Source organism: Phalaenopsis equestris, unplaced genomic scaffold, assembly GCF_001263595.1.
Source record: "Phalaenopsis equestris unplaced genomic scaffold, ASM126359v1 Scaffold001146, whole genome shotgun sequence".
NCBI lineage: Eukaryota > Viridiplantae > Streptophyta > Magnoliopsida > Asparagales > Orchidaceae > Phalaenopsis > Phalaenopsis equestris.
Genome location: NW_018165585.1, coordinates 314,985 through 342,814, shown reverse-complemented (window position 1 = coordinate 342,814; position 27,830 = coordinate 314,985). Strand labels below are relative to the sequence as shown.

Genomic DNA, 27,830 nt, shown 5'->3' with positions numbered 1-27,830 from the left:
TCTAACCCTAAATCCTAAGTGAAAATAAGAGAGTTTTGGAAAAATGTCAACTTGGGAGAGTGATTTAAAGAAGAAGGAGGAAGCAATGAGAAAAAATTTTATTAGTCAAAGTGCGCATGAGTTATATAATGGTTTCCTTGTCGTTAGTATCAAACGGATAGTGGAGAAAATCACTAAGATTGAGGCTGACATGGCTTCAGTTGAAGCAACAATGATTGAAGTTAATGTGCATTTGGATCATATGGGTGGGCAACTTAAGATGCAGTTTAGCCTACCAGTTTTATAGAAGAAGCGAACAAGGCTATGTATCTGAAGAACAAGTGGATTGAAGAAGATTCAACCAGAGTTATTAATCACCGTCCGTTCTTTCAGATATACATTCCAAATGTTGAAGGAGAGACTAATGAGAGGCCAGGATTCATTCCACCAATTGGAGAATGGAATTAATTTTGTGGTTTAGTGTTTGTGTGTTTAGTCTTTATTTAATTTTAAGTGTGTTTGGTATGTTATTATGTGATAATTATCTAGTGTTTGTGTTAGAATATTTCTCATCCAAGACTATTTGGATTGAGACTTTGTGTATTTAAAAACATTTGTACTTGTTCGTAAATCAATATAAGTGTTTTATTTGTGTGAAATTTTGTGTGAAATTGTGTGAAATTTTGTGTTATTATGTGTTGAATCAAATTAGTTAAGATTGGTGAATCTTGAGTAAGAGGAGAGTTAAGAGAGAAGGAAATAGTATATAAAGTGTTATGAAACCTTGTAGGGTTGGTTGACTTAAGCTAGGAGTGAATTTCACTTAAATTGAAAAATAATCAAAATTTGTTCACTGGTGCCTAAACGCCAAAACCTAAGCTTAAGCGCTATCTATACTGAGATACATATGCCTAAGCGCCAAACCATTTGTGCTTAAGCGCCGGTTCACAAAAATCAGTTCAAGAACGGTTTTAAGTGAAAAATTGGTCCGAAAATACCATTTTTGCACCTTGATTAATCTTCTTCCTCGGACCATTTGCGAATTCTAAGCTAGGGCTCACCATATTTGAAGATTTCTTGGGGATTCGAGGAAAAAATAGCTAGATTTGGTATCCTTGAGGTAAGAGTTTCACTTCTATGCAAAAATTTTTTATTTTCACCATGTATTATGATCACATTCATAAGCTACCCAAAAATCACTATTGATGGTGAAAATTTGAGAAAAATCTATGGAAAAGACATGGATTTGTTAGTTTAAGCTTTTAGGAGTTTAGTTTAGTAATTTAGAGTTGAATGTAGAATTTATTTTGAATTTTATACATTTTTTAAAAATGTCACCAAGAATGAAGAGAGTAAGGGGAAGGCTCTATTTGATTCAAACAAATTTGTTAGTTCAAGAGCTCAGGATCGATACAGTGATGCACTGCAATCAAGAAAATTAATTCCTGAGCGGTGTTTTAAAAGTCTGGGAGGAGTCTTGGAAGATTTGATTGCTCACCGCCAGTGGGAGCGGTTTTGTTATTTTTCTGCTGTCGCAGTGATTTCTGTGTGGGAGTTCTATGTGAAGCTCTCTGAAGCTGCTAAAGAAGGAGTCATGTTAAGGGGGAAGACAGTGCCTTTTCCCCTAAGGTAATTAATCAATTTTATCAATTGCCCCCGAGTAATTTGTGTTTTTATTCAAACTATAATCTTATCTGTGTCATCCGGTGCTCTGTCGACGTGATCTGTTATTCCACATGACACACCTTGACACAATGACCTGCTAGCCAACATTACCCGTGCTCCAACATATTTGTCATTGTAATCTACGTGACCTAGGTGGTCTACTGACACACTACACCAGCACTCTGACTCATTCATCACCATGATTTTGTAACAACCTTACTTGGAGTACCCGCACTCCGATCACTAGTGACCGGCGTGCCTTTCCTGTGCATCTCTAGTGCAGGTAGTAGTCTGACTCCAGCTACTACCAGCCATCACTAGAAACTTTAACATGTTCTTCCTATTTTGTATTACGATCCCACTGGTATACGCAAAAGATTGTTTTGCCGGATCCTGTATTTGATTGAGGACCCTCTTGAGTTCGTCCCAAGTTGTACTCCATCCATCTGTTCCAGTATACGGATCGATTGGGGCGATTGGCTCAGCCGAAATCATATTTATAGAACATTTTTCAGGTTCTTTTAAATATTCTTTCGTGATTATTATGTTTTCTTCTTTAAGGTTTCTCTCGAGCCAGTCTTTAAAGACGAAGTATTTTTCTATAGTGTATCAAGCAACCGATGGTATGAGCAATAATTTGGTTCATTCTTCTTATCCATCTCTTCATGCTCATTTAAGAAATGTTAAATTTCATAAATAAAATAAAATTTAACACGTTTTTGACGTAAGCTTTTCGATCAATTATGCTTCAGGTTTTACCAAGTACATCATTCTCTCACTTGTTTATTTATAGCTTTTATGCTTCATTGCAAGTGATGAAAAACTTTGGCTTATTTATTGAAGATCAAATATTTCTTAAACAAAGTGGAATCCTTCAGAGTGGGCTTGATAAGGGCGCATAAGAAGAGTACAGCTCTGCCCCCAGCCCATTGAGAGATGAATTTAAAATGTAATTACAGATTTTACAAGTTCATACTTTAATTATTAAGCAATCAAAAAAAGCTCTCTTTCTCTCTAATCTCAAATATCTATGTATTTATGTATCGGACACTAAAAACTTTAATTTTTATATTTTAGCCTTCCGCAACATATTCAGCATAATTTTTATTTCAATACCACTTTTGAGTTAATAGTTAAAATCAACTAAGATATTTTTAAAAACTTATAAATTTCTTAATAATCTTCTGAAAATAACCTACTCAAGGAGATGAAAATAGCTAATTTGCTTGAGAACAAATTTGTTTATTTTTTATTTTATTTTCTAGAACATTTATTTAATACATTTTTTATATGATTTTATTTTAATTACTTGAAAATATTTAAAACACTCAACTTTTAAATATTTTTTTTAAAAAAAATTATATTTTAATGAAATATGTCGAAACATTTTTTTTCAAATCAAAACATCAACAAACAAACCTTATATATTTGCCCCTAAGGTAATGTCTAGCATGCCACAACCAAATTCATATGAAACAACTTTTAAGATCAAAAAAGTTCGAACATCACTAGTCCGGTTATCAGAAAATTTGCTCTCTTCTAAGGTGTTCCAAGTTAATAAACTTTGAAAAAACAACCAAATTTAATCCAGCAGCATTGCAAAGTATGTGGCACGCCTCACTTCTATATCAAAGGTAATCATCATAATAGTAGTGGATATTGCAAATAACTAAACAATCTAGCCTGAATAGAACATAAAACAACCCCGAAAAGTAATGATTAAATTAAGAAACAAAGTTCTCTACAAACACGCCATCATATGAGCAGTTTGAATTAAAAGTTAAAAGATAGTTGATGTAAAAGTTTAAAGACACAAAACTAAGCAAACATATAACTCTCCCAAATACTAAACTAGTTCAGATAAGACAATTAGTCCAGATTCAATGGAAAACTAACACAAGCTGTCGGTGCAAATCCTTAGTTCTTAAACCCGGGCAGCAGCATATCACAGACTAATTTGATCAGAAAAAGCAAACCTTAAATGATAGCTCTGCATTGGCTGCCGCTCCTGCTCAAGCCATTCTGCATATGCCCAAAAAACCTGCACAATTCCGTTTAATCTGCATGAAAATTAGGCCGACAAAGGCTCAGGGATACCTGGACCTGCAAAACTCTTTAAAAAAAGTAAGCGAGTCTTCAAAAATGACAACTAAGTTCGCTATCTACACAGGATATGAAAGCACCTGTACAAGAGGTGGAGGCAACCAAGTGTATTAAAAGTGCATCAAAAGGTCAGAACTTCAAAAGAGTGAAGGCTAATAAAGTTTCTTTTAAATCAATCGCTTCAAAGTATCATATTTCTTTTTTTTGCTGAAGAATCAACAGAAAAATATAGAAAGAATACCGGAAGTTCAAATAAGCGTTAAGGCCTATGTAGTTTGATTGGCTGAAAACAAGCAATTTTAACTCTGGACGATTTTTTATTAGCATATCTTAATCAAAATTTGAACATTACGGATCTCAAACTGTTTGAATGCCTTTCAGGTGAGTGCAAAATGAAAATCAATCAAAACTAGTCCTACACTAACTAGAAAGCAAATCCAATAGATTTGATGCCCGTCATGGTTAACAATTTGGTTGAATATTCCAATTTTATTGGATGCCTGTCCCAGAAAAAAAAAACAGCCAAATTAACTTTCATTTGACCAAAGATCTTTGAATTTTAAGTTTTAATTTCCTTTGGTGAAAAGCAAGAACAACCAAGCCTAAGATTTCTAATTTCACGATAAAAGCCCTAAATACAAGGTACCGGACTAAATTCTTTCTGAACCAAATAAACAGCCTGTGATGGCGCAGAGTAGAAGTTCCAACTCTAAATAAAGAGCAAAAACAAAGATGATCTTAGACTTCTTGATATAATTTATTTTAAATCGACTTTCCTATTGTAGCACTATTTATTTCATGTGCTCATTACTAAGCTACACAAAATCTGAAGGCTGGACTAATTATCAATGTAAAATTTTCCCATCTTTTGTTGTTGGCCATGATATCTAATCCACAAGATCAATCATGCTCAAAAACACACAAAACATCATGGAATTGTGAAATTAATTGTACGAGTAGGGCTGTGAAATTGGCTCCAAGAAGTAAATCGCTCGAAAATCAAATCGAAATTTAGCTTTGGATTGAAATCAACTCGAAATAATTAAGCCGAGTTATGAGCCAAGTTAAAAAATTGGTTTTATTTCGATCCAATCTCAATTCATCCTCAGATCGGATCAGGATCGGATCAAAATTGAATGGACGGTGGATATTAATCACATTCGCGAATCGCACTTATAATAAAAAGGCCGAAAAGGCCAAAACCCCAATCGCATAGTTCAACGCCGCCCGAAGCTTCGAAGCCCTAGTTTCGATTTACCTTTCTTGCTCTTCCTCTCCCATCTCCCGCACCGCACCAGAAGGTAAGGTTAACGAACCCCTAAAATTTAGTCTAAAATTTAGTCTCTCTCTCTCTCTCGCTTTCGACTGCATCGCACCACAAAAAATACGTAAGAACTAAGCTTTGAGAAAAGCAAATTGATATTGACTTTTGAAGTTACGACAGCTATTTTACTTCATAGTTCTTGTTTTATTTATTTGCTTCATAGCAACTATTTTACTCCATGGTCTTTTGAGAGCAAATCTCGATTTTTTTGCTAATTCAAACGGATATGAATTTTCAGAGATTTGCAATGAATATATTGAGTTTCGAGTTCGTCAGTATAAGGAACAAAAGTTGGATTCTCAAGATTTATGTCATGATTTATATTTTTGTAGTGATATTAACACTTCATCAAGTAATTGCTGAAATGACTATTAGAAAAAGCTACCCATTTTTAAGATTCAGCTCAAATTTTGTTTGCTTTATTGTATTCATAGTTATTTTTTTATGGCATTTTGTGTTTTTATAGCAAATGATTTCAAAATCATACCAAATGCATTATTAAGGTCTTAACTCTTAACTATTAAGGCTCTAAAATGCTGAGATGAATGGTAAAGGTTGAGTCGATCAACTTTTGAATTTTTTTTAAAGTCTTGTTAAGATAATACATGTGAATGTTAAACTTTATGAGAACTTGAGTGTTGAGTAAACCTTAACCTTGCGGATCATTAACATTAACTGGTTATGTTCCTAGTCTTAAGTTTACTCTAGGATAGGTTCAGTTGAACAAGCTATTTGGTGTAATTCTACTTTACTCAAGCTAGTCCCATGATCATCCTCGACTAAGCAGGCTCATGTACCTGCTGTGTCTGCTAATTAATATCAAAATTATGGAATTTTTCTCTTGCAAAAGCTTAGCATTTGATGTATCTGCTGAGCAAATCGCTTACGAATATAATGCTATTTTAAGGTCTAATAGAACTGCCAGATAGATATGAAGCAGACAAATCACAGCAACTGGAATGGCTGAACATATTTGGATTATTCAAGCAGACAATTACAAATACTACACTTGATGATGGCCTTTCATCTTAATTCTTGGATTTCTAGATACATATATTTGACTTCAGTTTTTTGGCATTTAGTTTCCAATTTGATGGGTTTTTATCAATTAGATATGACGTTTTTCCAGACGGCTCAATTGGGACTTTTCCTTTTATACATATCCTCACATATGTTCGAGTACAAGTTTGTGTTGGTGTAAGGCTTTGATGGAAGATTTACATTCACACCACTATATTCCTATATACTTACATATCTAACACATAGACCCGTTTATTTACATACAAAACACCTGACATATCAATCAAATGATGTGTTCCATACTTTTAAAAGTTAAAATAATAGTATTTGTGGGGTGATAAGAAAGAATTGGCTGCCATAAATGTAAATAAAAAAAATGATGGTCTTAGCCATATAGATTCATAGGAATATGGTTGTATATATGTAAATTCATTGATGATGATCTCAATAGAGAATGAGTTTAGTTTTCAAATATCTATGTTGCCTTTGTTCTCTAGTTTGTCCATTATTCCTGATTTATGTGACTCGAGATGACTGGACTTTTGCTGTTGTATGTTTATTAAAACACGAAATCACTGCTTCTATTGATTTATGATTCCGAAATCACTTATTTCAAATAAAGCTTTTTTGGCTTAGTTTGTATACATGATTGACATATTTTCAAGTTAGAAACATATCAATTTTGATATATATGGTATAAGTCATAATCATAGTGATGGCACAGTCGTATGTCATGTGCATTATTTTAATAATTACACCATACATGATGATTTTCAACTAGCTTGTATAGTTGTATGTTAAACACACTTACATATACTAGACTTAACGGTAGCACTTCTTCTCTTGAGATTTTTGGATACATATATATTACTTTGGTTTTTTGGCATCTAGTTTTCTACTTGATGGATTTTTGTTATTGGAGTTTTTAGCATCTATTTTTCTATTTGGATACATATATTTCACACTAGGAAGTTTTAAAGTATTAAATTTCTAGGTGTTAAATATGCTTGGGTTCCTTTCTTTTAACTATTCTGAGGGTTTTATTGGAAAGATATGCCACATATGCGTCCTTTTTTTACATTGTATTTAAACTTATATTATTTATTGACTTAATGTTGGAAATTTTTAGAGTCAATGACTACTAGATCTCAAAGCAAATCTAATAGTGGTTCGAGTCAACCTATTGGTGTTGCTGATGTAGCAACTACCCAAAATGAAAGTGTAGGTGAAATAGCTTCCATAGAGGAAAAAACACTAAAAGAAGGCTGTCAGAAGTATGACAACAATTTACTGAAATATTAGTCAATAAAAAAAGGAGTTATGTGAAACAAAAAACAGGCACTACATCTCAAATGAGCTGACATTTAAGGACAATCACTACAATCTAATTGTTGGTAAGAAGAAGCAAAATCTTTTTGATCCAATAGCAAAGGATATTCAAGAAACCGAGGCTCTTCCTACTTTATGTGCTTCATCATCTTATGATTATAGCCGTATAAAAAATATTGTGGCAAAGATGATCATTGTTCACGAATAACCGTTCATGCCCTTCACGAATACCCATTCATGACAGTTAAACATCTATGATTTCATATTTTAATGAAATCAATGAATCCCAATTATCGTAAAATTTCCCTATTTGCTATCAAGGAAAAATGTATGAAAGTATGGTATTAGGGAAGAGAAACTTGAAAGAAATTTAGAATCAGTAGTGGTTAGTAATTTTTGGACATTAAGACATATGATTTGTTACATATATCTTAATGTGCATTATATTAGTTCTGATTGGAAGCTGCACATTAGCTTTAATGATTTAGATCCTCCACATAGTGGAGTTGTGATTTCTGAAGCTATTTTTAAAAAGTTTGTTACAATGCAGTTTGCAAAATAAAATAAGTACAATCACTTTGGATAATGCATCATTGAATAATATTGCTGCTAGAAATCTCAAAAGATTGCTTATTAGAAGGTCTGATTTTCTTACCATTGTTGATTTCTTTCATGTTTGTTGTGCTGCTCATATTCTAAACTTAATGGTACAGGATAGTTACAAAAGAAATTGGTAAGACAATTGAGAATATCAAAGAGTCCATATTCTTTATAAAATGATCCACTGATCAATTACATAAATATGGAGAGAACACAGGGCAAATTGGATTATCCACAACAAATGCATCATGCATTGATGTTCCAACACGTTGGAAATCTACATACAAAATGCTTGAGCCTAAATTTTATTATAAATCTATTTTCCTATACATGTTGTGCAGGATCATAATTATGCTTGGTTGTCATTTGATGAAGATTGGGATTACTAAACTACTACACATTTTTTATCGAATCACTGAGATATTGTCATTTCAAGTTTTCCCGCTGCTATTAATCATCTTTCAAATTTAGTACTTAATGAAAAAAATTTGGATGGGGAATGTTTTGCTGATAGTCCTTATCTAAATAGCCTCCTTCCATACTTCCTTCTTGAAAAATTTTTAAACATTAAATTAATTAATTATATCATTAATTTTAATAATAATATAAGCTTTAACATTTATCTAATAAGATTTCAGATCGATCTCCTCCCTTGCACAAAAAAATATTCTTGCTAGCCTCATTGACCTCAAATAAACTAATTTCATATAATATATTAACTATATATATCAATTTAATGTATATTAAATTCTAATGCACAATTTCTAATATAAAAATTTACCTTAACTCACATATTAGAGTTTCAATAGGCTTCAGCTCTCTACTTCACGATCGTAATTCTTCCTCTTCCTCATATAGGAACTTCGTGCCACCTTACACCTATAAATTCAAGGCTTTAATATCTTCGATTCTGATATTAAAAGCACTTAAATCTTACACTTAAATAAAAACTTATATAGAGTGTGTGTGTGTGTGTGTGTGTGTGTGTGTGTGTGTGTGTGTGTGTGTGTGTGTGTGTGTGTGTGTGTGTGTGTGTGTGTGTGTGTGTGTGTGTAACTATAATGCCACTCCATTCCAAAAAATATATAAAAAGTTGCAAAAAAATGCCAAGGGCTAACCCCTGAAATAAAGTGAACCTAAGTTATCCCCATGCAAAAGTAAAAACAAAGGAGGAGGTATTTTCCCAATTGCAACTCTTCTAGTGATAGCGCCTTCTTTGGCCAGCCAATCAGCACCACCATTGCCTTCTCTATAGTTATGAGTCTACACCACATTGACACATTGGAGGCCACAAAAAATTCTGTCAATAAGGGTACCAAGGGGTGTCACTTTTACCCATAAGTATGTCAACCAATAAGAGAGAATCCAACACACAAATTAGGAAACTCCAATTCATCCTAACAGCCAGTTTAATAGCTAGCAATACTGCCCAAGCTTCAAGGTCCAGAAAATTAGCAGCATTACAAAGAACTAAAAAAAAGGCATTTACCATTACAATCTCTAAACACTCTACCAGCTGCAGCTCCTTCCCTACTCCAGCTACCATCAGTGTTTGCTTTAGTCCAGGGGCTTCTTGGTCTCCTCCACACCGCCAATTACATCTTCCATCTTTGCTGAGAGTTAGGTGAGTATTGTAGACCTTTGAAGAAGCCAGTTTTCATCTTACCATAAAGGGCCACCTTTGAGGCATATTTCTTAGAATGTAGGTTATTGTTGTTACGCTTTGAGGAGTTCCATGCCATGCAAAGGAAGAAGAACATAATAAAAGGCATTGTAGACACTAAGTGCTCCTGATTAAAGGCATTGTAGCCACTAAGTGCGCCTGCCAATATAAACCGCAATACACAATGCCCCTAACACCAGAGGCTGGACAAGCAATGGCAAAATAATGCCCATGATAGAATCTGCAAGAAGAAAAACATGACTAGTGGTCTCCTCCTTCTACTTGCACAATATCTTATGTCTAATTTTTATTAAATAATTTAATTAAAAGAGTATTAATTCAACTTATGTCTTGGTCGAATGCCCTAATCACGCACGAGCACCTTCTTCCTCCTGCTCCTCTATGCGTGACAACTGGCTCGACAGAGGCTTCCTATCTCGCCTATTTACTCGATCGGTTCTCCTCCTTCACGCACGAAACATCTGACTTCCTCCTTACCTTCGCACGGTAAGGGCACGATATTGATCCAACGAGGAGTTAAAAAACCTCATCCCTTCCTCTTCTCCTTCCCACAAGCAAGCACCGCAAATGCCATCTTATGCATCTTCTCCTTTGCACGATTCAACAGCCCTAACGCACGCAGAACTCGTTTTGGGGTCTTCTTCTTCATCTAACAGCGAGCACTGCGCCTCTTCTTCCTCTTCCACTGTGATCTCAACGCAACCTAACAGAGCAGCGCACAATCTTCCCTTTCTTCCTAGTTGTTCGATTTGGTTCTCCCTTACTTCCTTTTTCTTCTTGCTCTTCTTCTTCTTCTTCAATTAGGGCTCAAGCTTCTTCCTCACAACTTCGTCTCTTTATTTCTTTGGCTTCTCCAATTGTCTATCTCTCCCTCACTACTCCTATCATGCTCCTGTCTCTATGTTCATTCTCAAAAGAAACATTTCTCTTAATAAGGAAATGTCGAGACGGTGTTCGAACAGACACATCCATCAAATAATTTTCAAGATTTAATTATTTATATACTTATTAAATCGGTTATTACAAATCTATTATCAAAAGGTCCAATAGATAAATAATCTCTATCTGGTGAATGAGCATGACTCTTAATCAATCTAAGTATCTACCGTCGAAAGGTTCCAATAACAAAATAAATTTTGTATGGTGTGCATCGGTGCATGACACTTAAATCTCAATTCAGATGTTTGCTATCACAAAGTCCTAACAGAAAGACAAACATTGTCAACTGAGCATTGGTGAATATACTTGATTTTCAAATCAAAGATCTATCACCAAATGGTCTCAGAAAAGAGGCATGCCTGTTTGAAGATCACATCCACTTGTGGCAAAATTTTGTGTTGATAAGTTGAACGATATGGTAGTTTAACTTCAGAAGTGTCAATGAAAAGAAATACGTTAAGATTGAGATTTTGAAGAATTATTTTTGCTAGTATTTACTATAGTGTTTGACACTATAAGGAGTTATCTTGCTCTCTAAAGACAAGAATACTCTCTTAAAGAACCCCACTATGCATGGTCACTGTCCAATTCGATGATTTAGATGTTCTCATTGTTGAAGCAAAGGCCACTGTGATGTTTGCTAAAGTATCTACATGTGCATTTCAACTTGCACATCAAGAGAAATCTGAGAAAAGAGAACATTAAACTAAGAGCACAACAACAATTGCTCGATCAATTGATCATTCGATAAGTTCTAGTCCTGAAAGTGAGTATTTCTACCTGCAATCAATTCAAAAATCTAAAATGAATTTGAAATAATATATCTAACGGTGGTATTAAATAAAAACATATATTTGGGCTTAATGATTTGAAGCCCCAATTGTTCCCAAGTCAAAAATCTAAAACAAATTTGAGGAATAGATCTACCTTATTTTTTTCTTCCACATAACCCAGCCCCTCTCTTTCCTTCACTTCACACGCAAGGAAATCGAAGGCTCGGTCTCTCTCTCCGCCGTTGGCAACCCTGCATGCAGGCCCACAGACCTCCAACTAACCCGAGCTTCCATTTCTCCAGCCGGTGAAGTCTCCCTCCAATAAGCAGCCCTAACACCAGCGAGCCTCACCCAGAAGCCCCTGTCTCTCGATTTTTCATTACTTCCTCACACTTAATCTGCCACAAATCTCTCTACTCTACCCACATTCACCCCCGCTCCTCATCAATCCCATCTTCTCTTACTCAGTCACAACCCGTCTCCTCTCACACGAACCACTAGCCAAATACTCATCACTGCCGCCAACAAGACATCACACTACAGCTTCGGCTTCATTATTGCACGAATCAGCAACCCTTGCCTCACCTCACTCTCGATTCTCCTCCCCTTTGCTCCACATCTTTGTCTCCTTCAAATAGACCAGCCACAAGCTCCCTCATTCAATTCTTTGGTTTCTCAACCTCGCTCAAACTCCACTAGCAAAGTGTCATTTATGAAGAGAAGCTTGTGTCCTTCGTCAAAAAGACAGAGCCACGGGATATCAATAGCTCAGAGACGATTGAAGCCGCTGCCAAAAAGAAAGAAGGAAGAAGGAAGAAGGAAATTCATTATTTAAAGTAGGAAAATATGCTAAAGACTAAAAGAGATAAGAGAAGGGGGCTAAAGTACGATAGCTCATTCAGTGAAGAGGAGAAGAAGCAGTCCAAGGCATTGAAAATTACCCTGCAATCTTAACAATGCAGCCAGCAAGCTGAAGCTGAAACAATACAAGGAGGCAGAAAAGCTCAGTGCCAAGATGTTCGAGGCAAGAAATTGAAATTTAAAAGACCTTCATAGGAGCACAAGCACACATTCAAACAGCAGCTAAGGATTTTGCAGAGTTAGACATTAATAAAGAGCTTGACGATGATCCAGATAACAGGTATGAAAAGCTGAGCAACATGAAACCATTGAAAATAAAAATTGAAGCTATTTGAGTTGGTGGATATACTCTTGATGACTGACATGTGGCAATTGGTTTGGTATTTGAAAGATCTAGAAAGCTCAAACCAGTGCAAAGAAAATGAGGGGAATCTTGGCTCAAGAAAAAAAAAAAAAAAAGTGCTCGGCACGTTGTCCTGGTCCGAAAAGGAAAAACCTGTTAATATTATGATCTTTCTTTGTAGGTGATTCAAGCCTCATAAATGCTTTTATAAGTGTGGTGGGTTAAAGACCAAACGGGTCATATTGATGCGGCGGAAATGGCTCCCTCTGTGAGTTATTATTTTTAGGCAGGTACACGAAGCCCCATAAAAGCTTTTTTAAGCATGGTGTGTTTTGAAGATCCTTAGGCCACAGTGTCTGCTATGCATATTTTTTCAAGCATCGTAGGAAGGTCTCAGCTTCACGATACAGCCCTCCCAAGCAGAGATGATGCGGCGAGGCTGTCTAAATGCTGCCAGATTATTGTCTGAATGCCATTCCTAGAGGATAATTTATTTGAACTCAGACAAAAATAAAAGCATGAACTATAAATTGAGGATTACATAAACTCAAATCCACAACCTCAATTACGCAAAATCAGATCACAAATGATAATTTATTTGAACTATAGATGGAGGATTGAAATTATTATATAAATCATCTAGAAAAAGAACAAAATTGAGTATAAATAAAATATGCATAAGACATACATGGACTCGATGACTCGTCAACAAGCTCGATTAAAATATGTGGTTATTTGATTATTAAAATAAAGGCTAAATACAAAAATAATATATTATCATAAACACAGAATAAGACCATAAGATACTTAAACACCATCGGATCCACAGTCCAACTGCACAAGCAGGCAAAAGGAATTTCACTAGAAGATTTTGGGCAAAATGTAACATACTCTCACAACCGGATCAACAACCCCAATTACACGAACGAACAAAAGATGAAACTGAAAGCTTAAAAGAAAAATATTTGCACAAAACTTAACAATAACACACTTTTAAAAAATAATAAAGTCTCTTAAAAATCATCCCAAGTAAACAAGCATAAAACACCAGTATGTGCTCTAACCAACGTGTTCAACGCTCAATCATAAAGTCCAAGAACGTTGTGCGTGACATAAAAAAAGTTCAAAATGATCGCATGTGCCCAATCAATCTTTTTAATTCTTAAACTAAAGCGTCTGAGAATGTTACGCAAGTCAATTGTAATGTTGACGCTAAAATTAAATTTGCATTAAGCATGCATGCATTTTTAACCTTTCCAAAAATCTCATTTTTAAATATCAATTTGACAAATGTTAACTATGCATACTTTTGAGAAGGTCGCCCTACTTATAAGGTCAGGCAATAAGTCCAACTTCGCCAAAGTCCAATCCTTCTCCCTACAAAGACCATAGTTGACAAGAGTGAGCCCCCAATCTAACCTCTTCAATATCGAGACTGAAGTTAACAAAAGCTCCAATATAGTAGTATGATCATCCTCACAAGAATTGGATTCAACGTGACTAGTACTTTAATTGAAATTTAAGGAATAATTATTCTCAATGATAGTCGTGTTAATAGTGATATTTTAATAGTAATATTAACTGGAGGAGTATATTTTCAAAATCAAATCTCAAAGTTTTTTTCAAAACTCAAATGATATATATTATACATTTGATCTTATAAAAGCAGGATCGACTAATCAAATCAAATAATTAAATTCCTCAATGATGAGCATATTTATTACACAACTATACCGAAAAGGTTCATTTATATAATTAATATTTTAATTATAAAATTCAAGTTATCTAAGTGAAATTAATCACTTAAAATTTTAAAGTAAAATTCACCCACCCTCAGCAATAGTTTGCTGGTTGGACATATCTAATGTTGACTCAAACTCAAATATAGTCAATGTCATATCAAACAAAATGTTAAATTCATTCTCAATTTAATTTTGTGTCAGTCAGGACATGGTCCGAGTCATCGGACCGTATCATTTTGTTGTCAAATAGTACCACAAAAAAGTAGCTACAAACTGAGTCCTTTGGCCAAATAATTTGTCGCTAAATGAAAATTATATTACGATCACGGTTGTAGTTCGTATGTTTTTCAATGATAGTTTTCCCTTTTAAGTTATGAATCATAGGGTATACTTGATATAACATAAAACCCTTTATAAGCAAAAGTTGACCTAGATTAGTCTCATTAGACAAATATTCATTCAAGGTCTACAAGGTTCCCTTGGACTTAGCAACATATGGTTGCTGACAAAGATCTTTTTGTCAGGTTGAATCGATTGCCTCCACTGACTAAGTAGACTGAGGACAATTACAGCCCAGGATGATGGAACCATAAGATCTTAATAGTGTTCTTCATAACTTCCCCAACATCCGCTTTTAAGCAAACAATGATAATTTCATCATTTTAAAGTTTCAAATTTGTTCCTATCGTATACTAAGTTTGAATACTTAGTGGCTAATGACTAGCTTAATCAAAGTACACTCTCATCATCAAAAGGGGTAATTAGTCATACGGGCTTGCGCCTATGGATGATCAAACGCCATATCTTAATGTCCTCACAAAATGAGAGAGAAATCTCTGGGCAGTGTCTTATCTACTATCTCATCTGTCTTATGAAAAATTTGACCCGAAACCTCTTAGTAAACTCCCGCGTCCTCATTTTCATTTTTTCTTTATATTTCGAGGAAGGTGGAGGTGGTCAAATTTTCAGAGCCCACATTAGTTTATTATGTTTAATATGACACGGACAATCATGCAAATGTTTTTGTTAGGCATAATCTTTTCTCACAAAAAGCTAATGCGTACATCCATTTAATACAATAAGATCATCCTCCAATATATGCAGAACCTGAAAGTAATAGACTGTACGTCACTCAAGCTGAATATAAATAAGACCTTAGAACCTTCAGGAAATTGTTTTCCCCTAGTGTTGGGAAAGAAATATATCATGCAATTCAAAGAAAATATGTTTGAAAGAAAAAAGATTAAAACATTTTAAAAAAAGAAAATTGAAAAGGTCAAAATCTTTGGCTAATTATCTATATTTCTAAAAGAAGGAAGAAAAGAAAGGCCATGCATTAAAATTCTAGAAAATGTAACTGACAATGGAAAGAAAGTTGTAAACAAAACAAAAGGACATTAAAATCCACAGCACAGTACACACCACCTGCACACCACCTGCACAGTGGAAAATGGACTGTAGTAAGCCATCTTTATTTTGATAGCCGGCTTTGCAAACAAAACCCCCACCACCCCCAACAAAATAAAACACCCCAAAAGGAAAGATGGCCAAACCTGAAAAACACATGCTTCAGTAATAATCATCATGATTTTCATATGGCTGCCCATTATTGTTCCCACCATTATGACGGGATCCATTGCTGCCATGGATGTAGGCATTGTTGGCCTTGTTAGCCTGTTCTGCCTGCTCCCTTTCCCTGTTCCATTGCTCAATTTTTGCCCTCCTTTCAGCACTTCCTTCCCTAACCGGGCTCCTATTCTTTCTCCCCCCCGGGCTCCTACTGCGTCCTCTCCTATGAGCAGGGCTTCTGCTCCTAGGTCGCCTCCCTCGATCATCATGTTGCCGATCCCTATCATCATATGGGTGCCTTCTGCGATCTTCATAGCTCCGGTGTCTATGAGGACTATGACTCCTGCTACGACTTCTGCTATGCCTCCGATGAGATCTCCCAAACAACTGTCGCCTTAATTCCCTGACATGATCATCCATCTAAGCTAGAGGAGAAAATACAATAGGCTTGCATATACAATAAGCTTGCATGCATATACCTGCTAATCTTCTTCAAATGCATGAAGTTGCAGTAACCACCCCTGTTACAAGTGTTCTCTTCGTACTGCCTACAGGTAGCCTCACGGAAATCAGTAACTGGAGAGAAATCAACAATAATTGGACGACCTGCAACAAGGCACTCGGTCAGAAAAATACACACACACACACATCGTAGGCTGCATATTTTAATCTAAGAATGTAAATAAAGAGATGGACCACAGCAATGCCTCCATGCTATAAAAGGAAAAAAACAGTTGAGGAAAATGAGAATGACCTGCATAAAACCTGCCAGTCAGATTACGAACTGCATTAGCAGCGTGCTCTTCCTCTCTAAACTGCACATAAACATTACCTACCTGCAAATTAAGCTAGAAGAATGAAATACCGAACAAAATGTTTGCAAACATATGATAAGAAAGAGTCATTTGATACGCTTATTACCATATGATCAGCGAGATTGTCACATACATTCAGGCTCTCAAGTACACCATATTTACTCAGCTCTTCAAATAGATCCTCGTAGAAATTCTGTACACAATCATACCTAATTATCAAATCAAGCTAGCAGAAAGCAGTCCAAAATGCCTTACATACAAAAGATAACAGGAAATACACGGAGAGGGTAAAAAATAATCTTCGTTAAATTGTAACCATATAGCATCATCTTATAATATCGATATGGATATGTAAAGTATATAAATTTTAAGAGACTTATTTATGTTGTATTAATATATTTTCATTCATTTGCCTACTAGCCTAGTAGATAGATCCCATGAGATCTAACATTGACCATTCCAAATAAAAGGAGCTTAGCTTTTCCCTGTATGAGATGATTTGGCTAACACTGCCATTGCTGGCTCCCAAGCCCCAGATATAAAAAGTGGAGGATTGCGTTATGTAATCAAAAACCAACATAAAATTTATCGAAAAATCATAAACATGAATCCTTTAAATCCTTGTATAAATGCTAGGGCATCTCATGAAAGTAACGCGTTGTATGGCCTGAATACAGTAAAAAGTGTGCAAGGGTCGTTATACCTGCACCTGTGTAGTGTCAAATAAGCAAGAGTTCCCACAATCCGAACGGATGCGGGTAAAGAAGTTAGTCCATGAAACTAATATTATGATAGGATATTGGAGTATAAGTACTTTCACAAATAAATTAATAGAAGTATTTAATATTACGCTTTAGAGGAAGATAAATACCTTATGTACTCAAGAAACTAAATGAGTTGGAGAAAATGTTAAAGAGATTAATAGCTTATGTTTTAAACATTAGTATTCAAGCAGTAGTCACACTAAAAATGGTGTAAGTGCAATTATAGATAAATGTTTGAAAGATAATGTTGTAAAAATTAAAAAAATTGGAGATAGAATTATAGCCCTAAAGATTATGGTTGATATTAAGATTTAATATTACAAGTGCTTATGCTCCTCAAGTAGACTTAGATATAGGTTCAAAAGAAAAATCCTGGAATGACCTATAAGAATTAATACAAATAATATCTCTTGAAGAAACAGTTTGTATTAGAGGAGATTCAAATAGACATGTTGGCAGAATGGCACAAGATTTTAAAAATATTCATGGTTGCTACGGTTTTAGAGTGATTAATGAAGAAGATAGAACCATATTAGATTTTGCTTTAGCGTATGATTTTGTTATTATTAAGATTTTGTTTAAGAAAAGATATGAGCATATTATTACTTATAAAAATGGATCTAAAAAAGCACAAATTGATTATTTTCTAATGAGCAAAAAATCCTCCGAGTGTAAATTTTCTAAGATCATTCAAAATGTAAATTTAAGTACTCAACACCAATTATTAGTTATTTTAAGATTAGAAGTTGTAAGATAACGAGAAATCATTCCTATAGAATTAGATGGGAGCACCTAAAAGATAAATAAAATTATTTTTATGAGTAAGCTTCAAGACTTCAAGATTTGGGATGCTCATGAAAAAATTAATTTTATATGGGATAAATTAACAAACATTATCAAATAGGTAATAAAAAATATACTTGGAGAATCAAAAGAAAAAAATTTGTATAAATAAAATTAGTTTGTAAAAGAATAATCATATGCAAAAAAAAAGATAAAATTTAAGTTGTGTTATAAAAATTGGTTTAAATGTAAAGCTTAAAGAATTGGGAAAAATATAAGGTTGTCATAGAGAGTCTAAGAAAATAATTTGTGACGCTTAAAATTCTGCTTTTAATATTTTTTACATATGATTAGATACTAAAGAGGTAAAAAATATATTTAAAAAAATAGACAAACAAAGACAAAAGAAAAGTAAAAATTTAATTCAAGTAAAGTATATTAAAGATGAAAATCAAAAAATATTTTTCATTTCAACATAGGTGGGTGAGATGTTTTAATAAAATTTTTAATGAAATTTCTAAAAATACGATCGACTTTATTTATCTTAATATCGTTAATAATAATAAAATGTTATATTTTTATTGTCGCATTATTAAAAAAGAAATTTAGAGGGCTTTAAAGAAAACCAAGGGTGAAAATCAGTAGGATCTGATGATATCCCAATTGAAATGTGAAAATATTTAGGAAATTTGGAAGTTTCTTGGTTTACTAAACTCTTTAATGTTATTCTATAAACTAAAAAGAAGTATTTCAGTCCAAATTTGTAAGAATAAATAAGATGTGCAAGAGTAGGCAAATTATAAAGAAATTAAGTGGATGTGGCATACTTTAAAATTATGGGAGACGGTAATTGAACATAGGTTAAGACGTGATAAAAAGGTTTCTCATAATCAATTTGGATTTATGTCGGGCAGGTCTACTAATGAAGCTATAAATTTGTTAAGAGATTTGATGGAGAAGTACAGAGAGATTAAAGAGGATCTCTACAAATGATTTGTATTGATTTAGAAAAACTTACGATAAGATTCCAAGAGAAGTCCTTTGGAGAGTTTTAGAGAAGAAAAAAGTTGATAATGACTTATATTCAAGTCATTAAAGATATGTATACTAGAGTAGTTACTTGTGTATAAACAAAAAGAGGATTGATCAAGTATTTTTTTATTTCAATTGAATTACATCAGGGATCGGCTTAAAACCCATATCTTTTTTATTCAGTTATGGATACTCTTATTGGACATTTACAGATAGATGTACCTTAGTGTATGTTTTTCGCTGATGATATCCTTCTTGAGGATAAGACTAGAAAAATAGTTCAGGAAAAACTTCAATTAAAGAGATCAACATTGGAGTCTAAAAGCTTTCATTTAAGTAGAACTAAAACCGAATACATGGAATGTACTTTTAATAGTGATAGCTCTAGTGGCAGTATTGTAACTATAAATGATCAAATCATTAAAAGGTGTGAACATTTCAGATTTCTGGTATATTGTTCAACGTGATGGTGATATAGATGAGGATGTTATTAGTAGAATTCCAGTTAGTAAGTTGAAGTGGACGAATGATTGAAAAGTACTACTTAGATTGAAAGGAAAATTTTATAAAGACAATGGTGAGACCTGCAACTGCAATGCTCTATGGCGCAAAATTTTGGCCTTTAAAAGAGAAGCTCAAAGCAAAGTTGTTAAGTGTTGTTCAGATGAGAATGCTTAGGTGGATGAGTGGCTTGACACTTAGAGACAAAATGTGAAATGAATATATCCATGATAGGCTTAGTGTAGTTCCAGTGACACACAAGATTAGAGAGAATCATCTTAGATGGTTTTGTCTCATTAAACGTCAACAATCTGATGATCCTGTTAGGAGAGTAGATGTTTTAGATTTAACTTATAAGGTAGACCTAAGAAAACTTGGGCATATTGTATAAAAAAAAAATCTTAAGTTATTACAATTAAATGAAAATATGACACTCAATAGAACGCAATGGAGAAAAATGATTCAGTCAACCCCACTTAGTGGGATAAAGGTTTGTTGTTATTATTGTTGTCGATATGACTTGGCTAAGAGGTAGCAATACAATGAGAAAATTTTAAAACATCCAGATCATTTGAGCACCTTTTTTTTTTATTTCAAGTGCACAAGCCCTAGAATATTATCTTCTTATGAAAGAGAAAATTAAATCAGGAACAATAATTGTTCATAAACCTTTCTTCTCATTCATGCCCATTATCTTAGTTGTCACCCCATCTATATTCAAGAGATCGCCAAAAGCGAGCACACTTGTTAGGTCTAATAACCACTATGTCAATATTTAGACGACCAACAACACCCAACTAAAAAAGAAAAGCATCCACCCATGAATGATAATAGCAAATCATGTGTTGAGAGTTTTTGTTGACCAATGATTATTTCTATGCAGAAGTGACCATGAGTGCTTATTCATGCCACAAGTAACGCCCATATATGCATTGGGCCAGAACCTGTACCAATTCAACCATAATCAAACTTAATCTAGGTCAAATCAACATAATTAAAATAAGTAAATTGGGGTAATATTAGGTCAAAACATGCAAAAGCTAGGTACAGTAAGGCAAAAAGGTTAACATGGGCTCAAAATAAATTATGTTGAACTCAAATAAACAAATATAAATCAAATAATTCAATACAAGCAAGCAAAAAGAAGCTTAATCCAGCATCCAAATGATGATCCATGCCCTGAAACAAACTAGATGTTAGAAATGATTTTTTATGCTGGCCTTTCTCATTCCTAAGTTCTCTACCCAAGTACGTCCACTCTCCCAAGGGGAGATTAGCCATGTATTGCCTGTGGGACTCAAAGAGCATAATTTATCCTTCATAAACCATAGAAGGACTAGGAAAAGGCAACAAATCCTTGCTGTTTTGGTGTCACGATACATGTTTCTCAAGGTATAAGGGAGCTATCCTCAAGTCAAACTCTACTCCCTCCTTATCTCTTCTCCCTCTTCATCGCACAACATTGCTCGCCTTATATTCATAAGAGGGTGAGCATTCAACCGTAGAATCTATGCAGAAAGTGCAACTTGTGCTTGACCTTCTCAGTTTATAAGGTGGGCCACCATGTCCCAATTACCCATCTATCAATTTACAACGGTGTGTTTTCTATCCCCGTAAAGCCTAGGGCGGAAGATCCAGCTAGCGTAGTTTTTAGCATGTGTAGAGAACACAACAAGCCTAACTGCTCTGCACTCCATGCATGTCCACCTTTTTTAGGATCAACAGAAGACATCAATAGCATCCCTATCACCCCCTTTACAGTGGGCTATGTACAAACAATACCAAAATTTTCTATGAAATTCCAACTTAAATAAGATGCCACCCATGATCGTAGATACCACATGAAAAAGTTGCTAAAGTTTCATGGACAAAAGGATTTTAACATTTCTAGCTAAGATATTAAATACAACAACAAAGCCTTAATCCCACTACGTGGGGTCGGCTACATGAATCATTTTTGTCCATTGCATCCTATTTAGTGTCATATTTTCATTTAGTTCTGGTAAATTAAGATCATTTTTTATACAATAAGCCCAAGTCTTCCTAGGTCTACCTTTGCCTTTCTTAACGCAAGTCGAATCTAAAATATCTACTCTCCTAATCGGATCATCAGACGGTCGACGTTTAATGTGATCAAACCATCTAAGATAACTTTCTCTAATTTTGTCCGTCACAGGAGCTACACCAACCCTATCACAGATATATTCATTTCGCATTTTGTCTCTAAGTGTAAAGCCACTCATCCACCTAATCATTCTCATCTCGGCAACACTTAACTTATTATTATGCTTCTCTTTTAAAGGCCAACATTCAGCGCCATAGAGCATTGCATGTCTCACCACCGTCTTATAAAATTTTCCTTTCAGTCTAAGCAATACTTTTCTATCACACAAAAGGCCCGAAGGATTCCTACACTTCAACCAACCAACTTGAATTCCACTATTAACATCCCCATCTATATCACCATCGCTTTGAACAACATACCCAAGATATTTAAATCATTCACACCTTTTAATAATTTGATCACCCAAAGTCACACTTCTGTCACTAGAGTTACTACTACTAAAATTACATTCCATGTATTCAGTTTTAGTTCTACTTAAATGAAGGCCTTTAGACTCCAATGTAGACCTCCATAATTCAAGTTTTTTCCTGAGTTTTTTCTCTCGTTTTATCCACGAGAAGGATATCATCAGCAAAAAGCATACACCAAGGTACATCCTTCTGTAGATGTCCAATAAAACCATCCATAACTAAAGCAAAAGGATATGGGCTTAAAGTCGTTCCCTGATGTAATCCAACAAATATAGGAAAATATTTGGTCAATTCTCCTACAGTTTGAACACAAGTAACAGATCTAGTATACATATCCTTAGTGACTTGAATATAAGTCATATCAACACCTTTCTTCTCAAGAACTCTCCAAAGGATATCTCTTGGAACCTTATCGTAAGCTTTTTCTATATCAATAAAAATCAAATGTAGATTCTCCTTATTATCTCTGAACTTCTCCATCAAACCTCTCAATAAATGTATAGCTTTCATGGTAGACCTGCCCGGCATAAATCCAAATTGATTATAAGAAAACTTTGTAATGCGTCTTAAACTATGCTCAATTACCCTCTCCCATAATTTTAAAGTATGACACATCAACTTAATTCCTCTAAAATTTACACACTCTTGTGCATCCCCTTTTTCTTAAAAATGAAGCCCAAATTACTCTTCCTCCACTCCTCATATTAAATGAAAAAAAAAATAATGAAGAACAATAAGACATTTTGATGGCACCAACAAGAAATTACCTTGTTGCTAGCAGACTGCATAAAGGTGGCTAAGCAGAAACCTCTCAACTATTGTCAAAAAATAATAAAAAATAAATGGAATGGAAGAACCTAAGATTTTTATTGATAATCTGAAAATGGGTTTATCATTCAGGTGATCAATGTTAATACACCTAATTTTGCATGCAGGTTTTCTGAAAAAACCCATAAAACAGAAAAGACTTGCGGATTGCTCAGATAATGCAGTGCATTGATTTGTCCAAAATTTGGTACTTAGCTGATTTAGTCAATAATTAAGCCATTTTGATGTTAAACCAACTAATTTGTTTCATAAATGCGGTGTTGAACCAAGTCTCAATTTCTACTTTTTTACTTCTTAAATCTAAGTCCCTCGATCACCTTTATTGATTGATAAAAATGAAGGCCAAAATGGTATGAAAATATGTCTATTGTCCAAAATGAGAAGGTCAATGAAACCATCTTGGAATGTTATCATATTAGCTTAGTAGAAGAGTCAGCAGAGGCTGATGATGATAAGAGGTGCTCCAGCGCCAACCGAGCTGAATGAGTAGCTAGGCAGCGGCAATGCAGACTTAAACCAACAAATGGAGATTGAGGGCACTAACAACGAAGAGAATTTGACCCAACGTTGAATGACTGCATTGAAGATGGATTCTTGAAATGATGAAATAGAGGAGCCCAATAACTAGGAATCAAACAGCTTCTCTGCAGAGTGCTCCTAAGATTGGAGGTTGACGACCTTTGGCTGATAAGGACAGGAGCTGTAGCAGAAAAGTTAATTGCCAAATCAACAACAATCCTTTGAAGAATGGTTGGATGAGCATGCGAGATTTCCACAGTGAAATTGTTGGTGTCAATAACAACTAACTTCTTCAGCAAGGTGGTTGATGCACTGGGTTAATGGCAGAGTGCCGGTTTGAAGTTGGGCAATGTGGGTTTTAAGTGAAGGTGGCATGTATTTATAGCAAGAGTTGACATTGAGTCTCAAGTAGCTACAAACCTTGACATTTGAAAAATTAGAGAGATGGGCATTAGTGGACATATTGTAATGCATGCATACATCTATGTGAATGCACGTGTGTGTGGGTGCTTGCTTGCAAAAGTGGGTGAGCGTGTGCTTGTGTATATGGATGGTGTGTGTATGTGCATGTGTGCATGCACTCAATGTGAGTGTAAGCATACATGTGTGTAAGCATATAAATAAGAAAAAAATAATAGAAAAAGAAAATTATACAATCTCTATAACGAAGACCTCCAATTGAAATGCTATTTTAAGTATTAACTCGAGCTATTTTTATTTATTTGGTCATGGCTAGGGTTGTAAATGAACCAATGCACTCAATGAAAAACTCGAACTCAGCTCGTTTAAGACTCAATCATGTTCGCTCAAATTAGTAAATAAAAAAGCTAGAAAATTTTTTAAAAGCACGAAGCTTAAATAAACTAACCATGAGCACAGTCGAACTTGTTCATTTTCGTTCACGAGCAAACTCGTTTGTTGTTCAATAAGTAGTCTGTTAAATATTCGATATGAAGCTCAATAATACTCGATATTAAGCTCTATAATAACTCGTATAACATATGATAAATTATTGAAATAAAATTTAATTAACTAGATTTTATTTAATTATATATTTAATAGTAATATATTAATATCAATAATACTTTTAGATTAATTATTAATTAGATATTTATTTTATTAATATATAATTATTAATCATACATGTATTTTATTAAATTTTAGGTGTTAGAAGTGACAATACATAAAACTTGTGCGATGTGTATGAAATGCTCCTTAAAATTAACTTTAAACCCCAGAAAACCTCACTTTCCCTCCAGCCTCTCACAGTTTCGTCTCTCATTTCGCCCGAAGCATACGAAACTCTGAATCTCTTGGTCGAGCAAGTAACAAAGGCAATGATGGGATTGTAGCATGCAAGGAACTCAGAAACCCTAGTCTTTGGTACGTCTCCCCTTTCCACTATGCTCCTAAGTACCACCTGATTAACCCTTATATTTCTCATGCTTCTTCGCATCCCACTTCACATGCTTTAACATCTTTAAATACTATAAATTTTCTTTGAAATTTCATCTACTATATTCAAGATTTAAGTCAGAAAGGAGGAGAAAAGGAATTTAAGATCTTGTATGGTTTAAAGTTGTCATTTTGTTGTTTAGAAAATATCCAGGATTTAAGAAAAAATGACAAAGAAATGGGATTTAAGGTCCTTTAGTGCTTTATTTTGTCTTTTCTGTTGATTGGTAGGATTTAGGTTAAAATCTTGTTAGTGCTACTTAATTAATTTAGAGCAAAAAGGAGGAAAAACAGGATTTAAGTTCATGTAAATTTTAAAGTTGTCGTTTTTAGTTGCTTGGTAAATTTTTGGTTAAATCATGCTTAAATGCTATATAAGTCATTCTACTAAACAGACCATAAGTGAGTGATTTAGGACAAAATGGAGGAGAAACAAGATTTAAGATATTGTAAGGTTAAAAGTTTATAATCAATAGATTAATAAGTACGATCATATTTATAAAATTATTTATTGATTTTTTTATATAAAAATCAAGATGCGTGTTTGAATTTTTAGCTCATTTAAATACTCATTCACTTATCGTAAGCAAATCAAGTACAAATCAAATTCAAACATTGAAGAAGTCACGTTTAAACAATATATGAAAGCTCGACACAAGCTCAAGGCGAACATGAACAACTTATAATTATACAAAGTCAAGTCTGAACTATGATATACTCAGCTTGACTCGGCTCAATTACAACCCTAGTCCTGGCACTTAACATGTGTTGTAAGAAATTACAAGTGCTAAGTACGAGGGGTATACCCAGAAATAAACTTGAGCTCTAAAATAGGATAATTCAAATAACCTAATTGAATTATTTTGATGTATTAAGAAAAAAAATCATTACTAAATTGAAAATTGAATCAATAAAAAAATAAATGAAAAAAAAATTAAATAAGCTCAAACACAAGGACCAAGATTCTTCTTCAAACACATGACATATTTCTACATCAAAATTGATTGAATCCTAATTTGTTTTTTATGCAAATTTCCCCTCATGGGCCATTTTCAAAATAATATGTTGGTTTATCTAGGAATGGAAAAATCAAATATATTAATAGGGAAATAAGATTCCAAAAATTTATGCAACAAATCAAATTTTACATGTAAACACCATAAAGAGAACTAGAAGGTACACATCATGGCTCCTCATGTATGCTACTCGATAGCTTTAACTTCTTTGTCAACATCTCACTGGGTTGACAAAGGATGAAAGCATGCTTAGTTCACCCTTGCAAGTTATTCTCCACTCTATCTACAAGATGCAGAAGGATTTCGCTCGCAAATAGGGTTTTGAAATGAATAAAAATTAAAGGCCAATATAATAACAAAATAAAGTGAAGGGTAAGAATGAATTTTGGGACATCACAAAAATGATGAACCATTTTGTCCAAATGTCTAACGTGAAACCAAATCTACAACCAAATTCATCCTCAGGATAAACAATTTAGATTTTGTAAGCACCTCAAAAATAGACTCCAAATCAAACGTATATAAAGTTCTAATTTAGATTTTGCAAAGATTTTTTATTAACATTAAATCCTAATTATTAGATTTCACAGCGCTAGGATAGAATATGGAGGCACTCGCTTTCTAGGAAATGGTTACATGCATTGATTGGGAACCGAACATGGAAGAAAAAAACAAGAGAAAACCTCCCCAATCTTAAGTTCTTTCATACTTGCGCCAGCACCCTTGCTCTTCTCATATTCTTCTTCGTTCTATCACTTCAATTTTTGCATCCATGAACAAACGACTAGTTAGGTTCATATTAGGTCCTAATCCCAAAGGTCTTGGAGTTCGCTAGCCACATCCGACCTTTCTTTACCTTTCCATGACTAAATCTTACGCCAATCTCTTCATCCATTTCCTCATCAATTTATCCACGACGCCTTCCCTGGCTAACTACTATTATCTAATAAGAACGAATATTTGTTGGTTGAATTTATCATGGTGTTTCCCGCGAAGATTCTCAGTTAACATACTACATATTAACATTTTCCTTGCTTGTGGATTTATAAACATGCTGTAACTACTGACCGATGCTCTAGCTCGATAGATTACAAGAAGTAATCATATGTTAGTAAGATCCCATCATTAGTTGTTTTAAAATGGAAAACATGTATCCATTTAGGAAAATACAACAAATTTAATAGTTTATGATACAGAATATAAAGAACAATAAAAACAAATATATAGTAATGAGGTGCACAATTTGCTAGGGTTTGACCTCAAAGTGCTCCTGGATCTTGCGAGGATCCATCGCTTGGGCCTGCGGATCGACGCCTGTGGTAATCATGTCGGGACGCTGGTACATGTTAGAAAGGAGTAGTGTTGGGCTGATGCTCGGCCGGGTGTGTAGCCTAGAACACCGATCCCCATGCCGGCAGGCCCCGATCTTAAAGTAAAAGGGGCAATTCACACGATCCTTTTCCGTCCCGAAAATTGATGCCAAATGCTCTGCCATCGCTTCGAAACCCTAAGGATTGATTGAAAAACGAGAAGATCGCTGCAAGTTTAGGAGTTTTCGGGTAAAGTCGCAAGGATGGAAGAATGGAATTGTGAGTGCGGGACTCGGAGGCTGCACAAATTCGAAAGAAGTTTACATAAAATACCTCACAAT

At 34.4% G+C, this 27,830-nt stretch overlaps 1 protein-coding gene across 7 annotated transcripts; it reads right to left on the bottom strand.

Moving 5' to 3' along the window:
* Positions 1–3,353: 3,353 nt before the first annotated feature.
* Positions 3,354–27,830, bottom strand: LOC110033357 (splicing factor U2af small subunit B-like). 7 transcript variants are annotated; one of them, XR_002294935.1, is made up of 8 exons: positions 27,438–27,830; positions 16,853–16,939; positions 16,686–16,767; positions 16,411–16,537; positions 15,916–16,334; positions 15,788–15,798; positions 8,802–8,899; positions 3,354–3,685 (listed from the first exon to the last, which is right to left on the bottom strand). XR_002294935.1 is itself a non-coding variant. In XM_020737299.1 (7 exons), the coding sequence occupies exons 1-5, from the start codon at positions 27,672–27,674 to the stop codon at positions 15,932–15,934; spliced, it is 936 nt and encodes a 311-aa protein (XP_020592958.1). In that variant the 5' UTR covers positions 27,675–27,830; the 3' UTR covers positions 3,354–3,685; positions 15,785–15,798; positions 15,916–15,931. The 7 variants fall into 7 exon arrangements, 6 of the variants coding, with proteins under 6 accessions (XP_020592958.1, XP_020592956.1, XP_020592954.1 ...); XM_020737299.1 differs by lacking the exon at positions 8,802–8,899 and having other exon boundaries at positions 15,785–15,798; XM_020737297.1 differs by lacking the exon at positions 8,802–8,899.

Coding starts and splice junctions, on each gene's coding strand:
- LOC110033357 (XM_020737299.1), bottom strand. CDS start 27,674: ATGGCAGAGCATTTGGCATCAATTTTCGGGACGGAAAAGGATCGTGTG. Junction 16,538..16,685: donor GACTGGCAGGTTTTATGCAG/GTCATTCTCATT, acceptor GCCTTGTTGCAG/GTCGTCCAATTATTGTTGAT. Junction 16,335..16,410: donor CATTTGAAGAAGATTAGCAG/GTATATGCATGC, acceptor TGATCATGTCAG/GGAATTAAGGCGACAGTTGT.